Genomic DNA, 12,724 nt, shown 5'->3' on the forward strand with positions numbered 1-12,724 from the left:
TGTTCCTCTGTATTTGATCCACCCACATGCCCTGGGGCAGCTGCTGCAGCAACCTTGAGGAGGCTACTCTGCACCCCTGTGGCCTCACACCCAGGCAGCTGTTTCGCTCTGGGTACCTGGGTCTTACACCTGCCCCCCCAACCCCGGGCCTTCGACCAGGAAGGAGGACCCAGGTTCCCACTGCCAGGCAACCGCAGTCCTCTCTGTCCGCCCCTGCCCCCAGCTCCCTTCTGCTGGGTGAGGAGAGAGCCCTGGTCCTCCACTCTCAGCTGCCAGCCCAGCTTCCCTCCCCAGGGCTCCCGGCCCACTCCCGCCAAGGCTTCCCCTCCCCAGTGCTCTAGGCTCTCCTGAAAACTTAGATTTTGAGAACAAAATCCAGAAAGATTTCTAGGCTGCTCTCTTTTCTACCCTGCCACATCCCTCACACCAGCTGTGAACACTGGGGCCGGCTGGCTACCTGCCTGAGTGAAGGGGAGTGACAGGGCCAAAGACAGGAAAGTGCATTCCCTGGCGCTTGTGGCCCCTGCTGGGAAACTCTATGTAACGGCAGAGTGTCTGCGGGCAGAGCATGGAGCTGGTGGGTGACTTGACCTGAGCTGAGGAAGTTGGGGGCAACTCTCTGAAATCAGAGGCAAGAGTGTGCATGTGCAGGACCCAGCAGCTCCTTGCAGTGAGAGTATAGAAAGAGGGGAAGCCGGGACATGATCTGTGTCTGAAGTGTGTACTGCAAACACAAGTTTGAATGTGCAACTTAAAGTTGCAAAGCCTTGAGCATAGAATTCCAGTGAACATCAAGAGTGAAGGTTTGGGTTTGTGGTTTGTTTGTGCAAGGAGGTCTTGGCAGCACTCACAGAGCACACTGTGTAGACACCCACCTGTGTCTTCTTAACCCGCGAAGGAGCCAGGGAGCCTTATAATCAAGCCCAAGTAGCTGTCCCAAGGAACTGCCTCATATGGGGTTCCATACCCCAACCTGACGCAGAGCTCCAGGCCTTACTCCTGAAACCCCAGAGCCCCGGACCTTGCTTCTCTGTCTCTGATATAGAGCTATCAAGGGTCCTCAAACTCCCACCCTTGGGCCCCTGCTTGTTTGCAAGTAAGTTTCATTGGAACACAGCTGTGCTCATTTGTTCACATATTGTCTAAGGCTTCTTCTACTCTACAGCAGCAGAAACGAGGAAGTTGCAGGGGCGCCTGGGTGGCTCAGGGGGTTATGCACCTGCCTTCGGCTCAGGTCATGATCCCAGGGTCCTGGGATCCAACCCCGTGTTGGACTCCCTGCTCAGCAGAGAGCCTGCTTCTGCCCCTCCCCTGCGTACTCTTGTTCTCTCTCTCTCAAATAAATAAAATCTTAAAAAAAAAAAAGATTCCTAGGGCCCCCAAGAGAGAGTTTTCCAAAGTCCTGGGAGAATTCCCATGGATTTTCTTGGATCCAATAAACATATATGCATATGATTTTAAAATAATTTTTAAATTCAATTTTTATTTTGGAGTAATGTTAGATTTACAGAAAACTTACAAAGATAGCACACAGAATTCCTGTACACTCCTTACCCACTTTCCCCTAATATCGTTATCTTACATACAAAACTAAGAAATTTACTTTCATGCATTCCCATTAACTAGACACCAGACATTTTCAGATTTCACCAGTTTTTCTACATTGCCCTTTTTCTGTCCTAGGACCCAATCCAGGACACAATATTGCACTTAGTATAATGTTTAGACTGGAGATTATGCTGTGTGCAGTCCTGTAGTTATCTTTTGCTCTTTACTGTCCCACCATAAGTAGGGTGCCCAAGACCATCCTGGGTTACACATCTTGTCCTGGTACAATCATTAATAGAATCCCTCTCTTCATTGTCAAAAATGTCCTGGTTTGGACAATAAGTTATATGGTCCTCCTTACCATATGCATCTTTCCATACCCTTAAACACCACCCAAAATTTAGTGGCTTAAAACAACAAGCATTTCTTGTTTCTCAGGATTCTGTGGGTTGTTTGCCACAGGGTGTTTCCCTTGGTCTGGGCTGGTCGGGCTGAGGCTAGATGGTCTAGAATGGCCTCACTCCCATGCCTGGAGCCTGGGCTGGGACAGCTGGGGCTTCTCTGGTGGCGGCGGCAAAGGAGAGCACACAAGCCTTTCCAACACGCGGTCTCGTTTTGCTAACGTCTCATTGGCTAAAGCAAATCACGTCGCCCGGCCCAGCCCAGGGGTAGAGAAATAGACTGAGGGGAGCCCCTAAGGACATTGGCCGGTTTTTCAATCTGTCGCACTATCTTTAGTGACTTCAGAAGAAAATTCACTGTACTTTATTTAGACAGAACCCTATTGTTGGATATGAAGTTTGTTTATGATTTTTTGAGTGCTTATAAACACTACTGTTAAGCATCTGTCTTAATGCATAAACTTTGTATGCATTTATATTATTATCTCGGATTCGGTTCCTAGAAGTAGGCGAGTAGTCTTTGTCAAGTGATATGAACCATTTGTTTTTTTCCATTATGGAAATTCAGTTTTCTTTTCTTTCTTTCTTTCTTTTTTTTTTTAGAGAGAAAGAGAGAGCACATGCGTGTAAGGCAGGGGAATGGAGGGGGTAGAGGGAGAGAGAGAATAGTAAGCCCACTCTAGGCCAGCTCCATCTCACCACCCTGAGATCATGACCTGAGGTGAAATCAAGAGTCAGAGACTTAACCAACTGAGCCACCCAGGTGTTCTCGGTATTATTTTCTAAGTAACAGACTTGTTAATATTAATAGACCTCTTATTTTTTTTTAATTATTATGTTATGTTAATCACCATACATTACATCATTAGTTTTTGATGTAGTGTTCCATGATTCATTATTTGCGTATAACACCCCGTGCTCCATGCAGAACGTGCCCTCTTTAATACCCATCACCAGGCTAACCCATCCTCCCACCCGCCTCCCCTCTAGAACCCTCAGTTTGTTTTTCAGAGTCCATCGTCTCTCATGGTTCATCTCCCATCCAATTTCCCCCCCTTCATTCTCCTCCTCCTGCTATCTTCTTCTTCTTCTTCTTCTTTTTTTTAACATGTAATGTATTATTTGTTTCAGAGGTACAGATCTGTGATTCAACAGTCTTACACAATTCACAGCGCTCACCATAGCACATACCCTCCCCAGTGTCCATCACCCAGCCGCCCCATCCCTCCCACCCCCCACCACTCTAGCAACCCTCAGTTTGTTTCCTGAGATTAAGAATTCCTCATATCAGTGAGGTCCTATGATACATGTCTTTCTCTGATTGACTTATTTCGCTCAGCATAACACCCTCCAGTTCCATCCACGTCATTGCAAATGGCAAGATTTCATTCCTTTTGATGGCTGCATAATATTCCATTGTGTATATATACCACATCTTCTTTATCCATTCATCGATCGATGGACATCTTGGCTCTTTCCACAGTTTGGCTATTGTGGACATTGCTGCTATAAACATTGGGGTGCATGTATCCCTTCGGATCCCTACTTTTGTATCTTTGGGTAATAGACCTCTTATGAGTTATATTTTTGGCACCAGGAAATCCCCAGCAAGTCAACTGTTTCTTTGATACTTACATAGATACTATACTATGGGGCTATGTGCCTTAAAGATGCTGCCTGTTCTGGTAAGCGAATATTTTATTCAAGCATGGCTTCCTTGTCATATCTTCCTTCCCCAGTGACCTTCTGCCCCCCAATTACAGCAAAGCTCAGCTGACTGAATGGCAGTCTTCTCTCAACTCCCTAAATAAGCACCTTGGTAAGTGAGGTTTGTGGTATGCCACTTGGGTCTCTTCAGAACCCTGTTCATGTAGTAGCCAGTCATTTATGTGAGAGTCTATTATAAACTCAGGAGTGGGGCATGTCCGCCTGGAGGAGAGAGGGAATGCAGATGGAAGAGTGAGCTCTGAGGGTTCATATAGGATCTCCCCATACCTTGCCTGGTAGAGCCCTTTTCCTCCCTCCCACAGCTTCCTGGTCACTGCCCAGCTGGCAACCATGCCAGCCACATACTCTGATCCCTGAACCTTGACCCCAGCAAGGAGCCAGAGGGATGGCTCTGATGAACTCCTGTGGGGACAGGTTGGGGGCCAGGTACTGGGCATAGGAGATGCCAAGCAGGTGGTCTTATAGTCAGAGAGACATGGGTTTGACCCTCAGCTCTGTGCTGTCCCAACTGTGTGACCTTGGGGAAGGCATGACTTCTCTTGGCCTCAAACTGCTCCTCAATAAAATAGGGATCCCAAGAGGAATAATAAAGGAGGCTCAGTCGATAAGTATCTGCCTTTGGCTCGGGTCATGACCCTAGGGTCCTGGGATCAAGCCCCATGTTGACTCTCTGCCCAGCGGGGAGCCTGCTTCTGTCCCTCCCCTGCTTATGCTCTTGTTCTCTCTCTCAAATAAATAATTTTTTTTTAAAGAGTAGTTGCAAGAGAAACTTTATGGCTGGCAAAGCTGGCAGTATCTACTATCTAGCCCTTTATAGAAAATGTTTGCCAAGCCTTGCTCTAGAAGATATAGGATATTTCCATCTCCTTTGAGGCTTACAGCAACCTGGTAAGGTCAGTAGTGTCATTGTCCCCCTGTGATAGAGAAGGACTCAGAGGCATAGAGAGGAGAGGTATCCTCTACACCCATGGTCACACAGCTAATGAAGTCACACCTGCACTTGACCTGGGTACTTTGGTTAAGAGTATCCATCATTGCTCCCAGGGCTCTCAGGTTTAAAACTACAGAGGTATTATAATTATAATACCAAGGGTAAGAGCTCCAAGACCCTAAATAATAGCAATAACTGCCATTTACCAGGCACCTCCTGGGGACGGGTGCGGGGCTGGGCCCTGATACCCAGTAGGGTGATTGCCCCTTGGGTGTTTCCCATCCAGGGCAAAAGTCAGGCCATGCAGGATGTTACAGCAAAGAGCAGACAGGTGACCAGCATGTTTCTGGGGACACAGCTTGGTTAAGGGTCATATGAGACCTTGCCAGGGAAGTGTTCATCCAGTCAGGAACTGCAAGGCAAGAGTTAGCCAAACCCAGGGATAAGGGGAGCTTTTCCGGCAGGAAGAATAGCATGTGAGGAGGCTCAGGGTCAAGACAGAGCTGGGGCCTTTGGGGAAAGGAGAACATGGTGGGGGAGGCTGGAAGATGCCGGGGGGGGGGGCCAGACTGTGCTGGCCGTGTGGCCATGTGGGGGAGGCTGGGCTTTCTGCGGTGGGAGTGGGAACCCAGGGCAAAGTTCTGAGCTGGGAGTGAGGAGGTCAGAGTGGGAAGAGACCAGAGGGGTACCGCAGTGGAAGCACAGATCACAGTGACTTCAGGGGATGGGTGGGGATGTGCTGGCCTAGGAAGCCGCCCTGGGGCTGGAGAAACCAGCTTCAGAGCTGCTCCTCGTCAGTTCCATTGCATATCTTCCACACACACTCCCCCCGCCCCCCGCCCCTGTGTCCTCCATCTACCCAGCTTCCATCCACCCTGTCCTCCTCCTCAGCCCTCATCCAAAAACGACTGCCGCAGAATCTTTGCGCTGTGTTTCAGTTTCTAGAACTGCCAGGGACATTAAATTTCAGCTGCTTGTCTCAGACACCAAGAGTCACACCGAGTTTATTAGAAAGTGGGAAACAGTAGACGGGGAGGAGAGAAAACCAATCAGCCAGCTTCTGAGTGTTTTGCTAGCCTATTCACTTCTTAAGGAACTAAGCACAGACGTAATCAGTAAACTCTCGTTAATTTGCACCCTTGTTATTGTTTTATGATTCGGTGCAACCATCTGGAATTCCATTAGTCTTGAAACGGAGTCAAGAATCAGGGTTAGAATAGATTCAGAACAGATAAAGGCAACTCCTCATTCAAGGCCCTTATCTTGGGGTGTTGAGGACTTTGTGAGGAAGGAGATCCCAGCCCCTGCTCAGAATCGGGACCACGGATCTCACCTCGGTTATCTTCGCTAAAGAGAGAAGCTGCCTCCCTTGCGGAGGGGAAACTCTTTCTAATCTCCTCTCTTCCTTCTGGAAGAGCAGCTGACATGTTTTCTTTCTGCCCGCGGAGATACCTACCACATGGACTGCATGATGCGGATCCGCCTGCAGTACGAGAAGACGTGGCAGGAGTGCCTGGCCCATGTGCAGAAGTGCAAGGTGGGCGCCCCTCCTGGCCCGCCCCTGCCCCCCTCCAGCCTGGATCCCCGGCTTTCCTTCCTCACGCGTCCCAGGCCTTCCCTGGCTTCTGGGCATCCCTCCGCCCAGACCCCTCCTCCCCAGCCCTTCCCACCTGTCACTCAAGGTGGAGCCCAGCCCTTCCTTCTCCAGGAAGACTTCCCTGACCCCACGGATGAAGTGATACACTCTCTGATCACGTCAGGCTTCAGCCTTGACAGTCTGTACCCCTTCTAGCACTTGACATTATTGATTCAGGGCAGCTCGGATCAGGGGGGTTATTTCCAGGGCTTCGCTTTTGTAAGATAGTGCGGCCACTGCTGTCACTCCCAGCCCTCCTGTCCACCCCGCCGGCCCCTGTCAGACGGTGAGACCGTGGGTCCCTCGCAAAGCACTTCAATGACAGTGCCTGCTTTTCTGGGGTACAAGGAAATATTTGGTTAAAATGCCCTCTCCCTGCCTCCCGGCTCCAACAAGTTCCTGCTCCTCCTCCCCTCATGAGTCTGTAGAGCTTTTGTTCTGCTGCCGAGACTGTGAGGTGAGCAGAATTCACGGGGAGCAGAGTGCTTCAGGGTGCCGGGCAGGGTCCGGTGCTGCGTCCCTGGGGGTTGCGCCACCTGCTCGCACAGGCTCACCTTGAATCCACGAGGTCCTGCAGGGTGGGCGTCACCAGCCCCGTCTGATGATGAGAAGACCAAGTTTGCAAAAGGCGCAGGGGCTGCCCATTTACTCTGTGGCCTTCAGGCCAGCCACGTGCCTCTCAGTCAGCTTTTTCAGGGTGTCAAGCCTCAGAAGTAAAGCCTGGAGGGAGAGGAGGGAGGGAAGCCTTTGCCCGAGGAGAGCCTTCCCAGCACCATGCCCCTGACAGTTTCCTCCCCTCATCCAGGGGGGCAGCCTAAGACCTCCCAAGAGCCCAGGGGCCCTCAGTGCTGACCCTCATGCCCATTCTCACTTCCCTTTGTCAGGCACAGCAGGGGAATAAGTTGAAGTCAGCACACGCCCCAAGAGCGTCTTAGGCCTGACAGAGGAAGGGCGCTTGGTATTCCTATTCAGCAGCATTGGAAGTGTACAGCTATAGACACTTTTTTCTTTTTTAAAGGTTTTATTTATTTATTTGACAGAGAGAGACACAGCGAGAGAGGGAACACAAGCAGGGGGAGTGGGAGAGGGAGAAGCAGGCCTCCCGCGGAGCAGGGAGCCCGATGTGGGGCTCGATCCCAGGACCCTGGGATCATGACCTGAGCCGAAGGCAGACGCTTAATGACTGAGCCACGCAGGCGCCCCTATAGACACTTTTTATTTGTGGGAGATATTAGAGTTTGTGCATAAACCAAGGCTTTATGAATACGAAGAGACTGCTTTCCAGTCGGCATAATAGGAATTCAGTTATAGGAAGTAGGAGCCCCGTCTGACTTGCAGCCACACCCGAGGCCGTAGCATGGCTGATTATGTCTCTGGGGTCTGCAGGACGACAGTTCTGAGTTCAGATCCCAGCCCCCCACTTGCCAGATGTGTGGCCTCCAGCAAGTTCCTCCACTTCTCTGAGCCTTGGTTTCCTCATCTGTCAAACAGGGCTGATGAGAATGCCTTCAGGGGATTCAGTGAGACAGCAGGGATAGTACACAGCGCCTGGACTCGGTGGGCGGACCGAGAAGGTGGACCATCCCCACTGCTGTGAGGGTTTCCCCTGAGGCTGGGTGAGAGGCAAACCTCAGGGAGGCAGGGCCAGGCCCCGAGGTGAAGCCCTCCCCGGTCCTAAGCCAGGCTCTGCCCTGTTCCCCTCCAGAAGCAGCTGCTGGACTGGAAAGCCTTCACCGAGGAGGAGGCAGAGAGCCTGGTGAGCCCGTACTTCTTCCAGACGGTGGGAGTGCTGCAGAGTGAGGTGGAGGAGAAGCTGGAGCTCTGGGATGTGCGTAGCTGGGGACCCGCACAGCTGGTCGGGGGGGGGGGGGGCACCTGGAGTGCCAGGCTATGAGAAGACTGGAGTCTGGGGGCCCCCAGCTTTCTTGTCACCAGTGAGTCCATCTCCCTGGTCCTGGCCGCCCCCTGGGGCGGTTCTCCGCACCGAGTGCCCCCGGCTGCCCCGCGACCCCCCAGCTGCCCTCCTACGGCCGTGCCGCCCCGGGGCTGGGGTAGCGGTGCTCCTCGGAGCCCTTGCTGAGCCTGCGCATCCAAGGGCCACAAGGAGCAATAAGGGCCTGCCCAAGACGCTTAGAATCTGGAGCTGGGTGGAGAAACATTTTCTGCTAGGCGCCAGAGAGTAAATATTTCATTTCTCTGTGGGCTGTCAGGTCTCTGCAGTAACTTCTCACTCTGCTCTTGTCACACAAAAGCCACGGTGGGCAACGCCGGGGCGGATGGGTGTGGCTGCGCTTCAAGACAATTTTATTTGTGAACACTGAAATTTGAATTTCATATAATTCAGTATCTTCGTGGATTTTTTTTTTTTTTTCAGCCGTTAAAACATGTAAAATCTCTGCTTAGCTCTCAGGGCCACAAAAAAAGGTAGAGGGCCAAATTTAGTTCCTAGGCTAAGTTTGTTGACCCCTGGCACCAATGAGAGCATAAAATACATCCATAAAATGGGGAGAGGTGAGGATTTAACAGCAGAGTGTGGTGTTTGGCTCAGATGCTAAGAATCAGGGAGCTCCAAAGAAGGAAAGCTGCCCAGGCTGGTGTCTGGGGCGGCTCCTGCTTTCTTTGAGGCCCCACACTTCTCCTTCTTCCCACGAATGACTTCAGTGGATATGGGACAGGTCTAGAGATGGGACTTCGGGGTCAGCCAGACTGAGGGCATGGCTTTGGGCAGACCAGAAGCTGTCCCAGAGGAGGGAGGGCCGTGAGCCAAAGTGTGACCCAGGAAGATGACCCCGAGGGATGGTGCCCAGGCAGCGACGGTCAGTCCTTAGAGAGGTGGGGCCTCTATTAGCTGGCGAGGGAGCCCTGTGAGGGGGGGCCTTCTCCTCACCCTGGGCCAGTTGGCCTTCAAGTCCCCTTCTCTGGGTTCTGCCGCTGCAGAAATCCTTTGAGGGCCTGGCAAAGCAGACAGAATGGCAGAGCTCAGATCTCTTCAGCTACTTCCAGGAGGCCGTGCAGCTGTGGGAGGCACATGAGAGCATGCTGTCGGCACGGGATCTGGAGCTGGAGAAGAGGATGGAGCAACAGCGGCACAAGCACAGCCTGGAGGAGCAGGTGTGGCTCCGAGTGCCCCGGGGAGCCCCAGCGGGGACAGAAGAGAGGGCCACACCCAGACGGTCAGCTGCTCTGCTTGGTGGCCTATAACCTCAGCCGGCATTCAGATTAAAAAAAAAAAAATCCCACCATATTTATGGTATCATAAATAAAAATTAACCCCAAACTTATCTGAGACTGAAATGTAAAACCTCCAGCTATAAAACTTACACAGATGGAGAAATCAAGGCTCGCCTTGGTCATGGGCTGGATGGGAGTGGAAGAAATATGCCTGTCAGGTCTGGGCTAGTGATGGGTCCTTGGACTCAAATGTGTCTGTAAGAGAGTGTGCATGAGAGACAGACAGACTAGGTGGGGGGGCGGGGGTGTGCAGAGCATCTACCTATGGCAGTCAAGCCGTGCCCACAGGAAATGAGCTCGGCCCCAACCCCACCTGCCTTCACACAGTCTAGGGAGTGGAGGGGCACACCCAGCATGTGATTTTAAATAAAATTGGTGTTGAGGAGAGCATGGGACAGGCGCCTTGGGAAGGTGTAGCTGGGGCCTGCCCAGGTGGGGTGGGTATAAGGGACATGTCCCTGAGGAGTCCCATCTGAGCTGGGTCTCCAGGGATGTAAAGTAGACAGAGAAGAACATTATCGACAGAGAGAAGAGCCCAGGGCATTGAGGGTAAGTGTGGTGGCACCTTTGGTGCCCCCTTTTGTAGGAAAAGTCCTGCGTTTGCTCTGAGGTACCTGCCCCTCCGTTCTGGTGGTGGGGTCTCTGCATGTCACTCACAGGCACTCTGCGAGTTTTGAGTTTGGTAACTCACATCTGCTTCCTCCTATTTTGGGTGTGGCTGCCAGGCCCAGGAGGCCCACCTTGATAAGCTCTTGGACCAACTGAGGCAGCAAAGCCACGAGGAAACACTGAAGATTCACCTGGAAAAGGCCAAAGATTTCCTGAAGAATATGAAATACAGGTAGGCAGACCAGATCCCAAAAGACAGAAGGGAATGGCCTGAAATTCATATTCAAGATCAGAGGTTGCCTGCTTAGGAGCCCAGGGTGTGCTCAGCAAGCTCAAGGTTAAAATGTTGCCTCTAGCTTTGGAGAATTCCTAGTGGTCCTTTGCAGCTCTGCTCTCAGCCAACACAGAAGCTTCCAGAAGAACTTTGATCTAAAAAGTTTATGGAGGGAGATTTCAAGGCCTTGTAGTTTAAAGGTCAAGAGCATGGGCCCTCCCACTACCTTTTCAGATTTTAAAACATAGGTGCTCTTTGTTAAAGAAAAAAAAGTTAACTAATACAAACATGTAGAAATTTCCCCCTCATTCCTGTCCACCTCTTCCTTTTCATGGGCATATACCTTTATTTATGTGGATATAAACACATATACAGTGTTTTTTAAATAAAGGTTGGATTATGCAATGCAATGCAAATAGATCTCTAACTGCAGATAGATGTCCATTTTCTAATGACCATGCAGAATTCATCAATATGGGTGCTTCATAATGGTCTAACTATCTCCCAGTTGTTTAGCTTTTTAAGATTGGTTCCAATTTCTCAATGTTAAAAACAGTACTCTGTGAACTGTCTTGTATCTTTGTGCCATTGTACAACTAATTTTATAGGGACCATTCATAGAAATGAAATTGCGCTGCCAAATGATTGCAATACTTAGCTTCAGTACTTAGTTTTCAGAAGTGTATCTTGAGGCAATATCTCCTCCCCCTACCCCCCAAGGCTTGTCTCCTTACCTGGGAAACAGATAAAGGCCTGATCCCTTGGGCACTGGAGTGTTTGGTGGGATGATGTAGGTAAAGTTCAAGGACAGGGTTAGGACTGTGGACAGGAAATGGGAACCCATGTCCCAACAGAGAACTCTCCTGGTGTGTGTTTTCCAAATGTTCTACGAAGAGTGTGTATTCCTTGTAGGATCAGAAAAAGAGCAAAACAAACCAAGGATTGCCAGAGTGAAAGGAAGCACAGACAGTGGCTCTGTGTGGAGCGAACTGCGGCCCCCAGCCCATCTCCGAGCGGCCTGGGGCGGGGCTCTTGGTCAGGGTCTCCCACACTTGGTGGAGCGGCCCCCGCTTAGACAGTGGTCTCGCCTACCCCCCCTCCCAGGTATGAGTGTTTCCACAAGCTCCTGACAAAGGAGGTGATGGAGTACCCTGTGATCATACTGAAAGAACTGAACTCCTACAGCTCCACCCTGAGCCGACACTTCTACGTTCGCGAGATCTTTGAACAGGTATGGAAAGCGGTGCAAACACCCAGGCACTCCCCGGGAAGCAAAGTGGAAAGGATATCTTCTAGCTCTGATCTGCCTTCACTTTGTAAGCCTTCACGAACCCCTGCTGAGTTAGACTCTGTGAGAACAGCAAGGGGTAAGAAGCTGAAGGCGTTTCTAAAAGAGACCATCTCCTTCTTAGATTAAAAGAGTTTGAAGGGCTCCAAATTCAGGCCTCAGGCTTGTATGGAATTATGATGAAAAGACTATTTTCTAGGACTCTGAGTTCCATTCATCCTCCCCACCACTGCCACATAACCCTCCTAAAATACCGCTCAGACCTGCCCTCTCTCCGGCTCAGAAGTACCCACCCCCCCCCCACCGCCCCGCCAACTCTGCCGCCCCTGCCAAACCCAACTCACAGTCCTAGATGACCACAGAGGCCCCCATGTCTGGTTCCCACCTTGCCCCTGGCCTTCCTCAGCCTGCTCCTCTGCTGCCAGCCTTCTGTCTCCACACCTCCCAGAGCCTGCCAGCCTTCCACTGCCAGGGACAAGTGTCCCGGCCACTCACGTTCCTCACCCCCTGTCCACTCTCCTCTCTCTGGGTGTGCTTGTATGTTGGTTGCCGGCAAAGACAGGAGTGCAGAACATCCAGAGTAGGTGTTTCCTGAAGGACAGGTATGTCTCACTAATTTTGATTCAGCTTCACTTACCCTTCACACAGTGTCTTCCATGTGATTCAGATACAGTGAATGCTCCCTGGGTAAATGCACGACTACGTGGAATGTCCTGGTCTGACCCTCCTAGAGTTTGTCTCTTTCCCACACAGCCAGCCAGAGTCCCGCGTGGCCAGACCTGACACTGCTTGTGGTTATCACTGAACCTAGCTGAGGCTTTCTCATGTATACGGGGGTCCCCAGCTCCTCAGAGAATCCCCCCAGAGAGGAGGGATCTCTGTTTCATTGTTGATAAATGCTTCCTCTGACACCTAGGTTGAGGTGGCACTCAAGCTATAGGAGAGGGAGCTCACCATCTGCACTTTGAGATCGTCTGGTTACCTGGGTTCAAGTTGAGGTGCTATTATGATCTCCATGGCACAAGGGAGGACATTGAGCCCCATAGGGCTTAAGGAGCTTGGCCAAGGTCATGCAGCT

The 12,724-nt window shown here is 51.1% G+C and overlaps 1 protein-coding gene across 1 annotated transcript in view; it reads left to right on the top strand.

Annotated features, from left to right (window-relative positions):
• Window positions 1-12,724, top strand: part of CCDC180 (coiled-coil domain containing 180) — a 61,391-nt gene that overhangs the window by 12,402 nt on the left and 36,265 nt on the right. Inside the window, exons 12-17 of the mRNA XM_078061491.1 lie at window positions 3,689-3,768; window positions 6,057-6,145; window positions 7,950-8,072; window positions 9,182-9,355; window positions 10,201-10,316; window positions 11,463-11,589. Of these exons, the coding sequence (XP_077917617.1) occupies window positions 3,689-3,768; window positions 6,057-6,145; window positions 7,950-8,072; window positions 9,182-9,355; window positions 10,201-10,316; window positions 11,463-11,589 (709 nt within the window). The remainder of the gene's footprint in view (window positions 1-3,688; window positions 3,769-6,056; window positions 6,146-7,949; window positions 8,073-9,181; window positions 9,356-10,200; window positions 10,317-11,462; window positions 11,590-12,724) is intronic.

This window comes from Halichoerus grypus, chromosome 14 (genome assembly GCF_964656455.1).
Source record: "Halichoerus grypus chromosome 14, mHalGry1.hap1.1, whole genome shotgun sequence".
NCBI lineage: Eukaryota > Metazoa > Chordata > Mammalia > Carnivora > Phocidae > Halichoerus > Halichoerus grypus.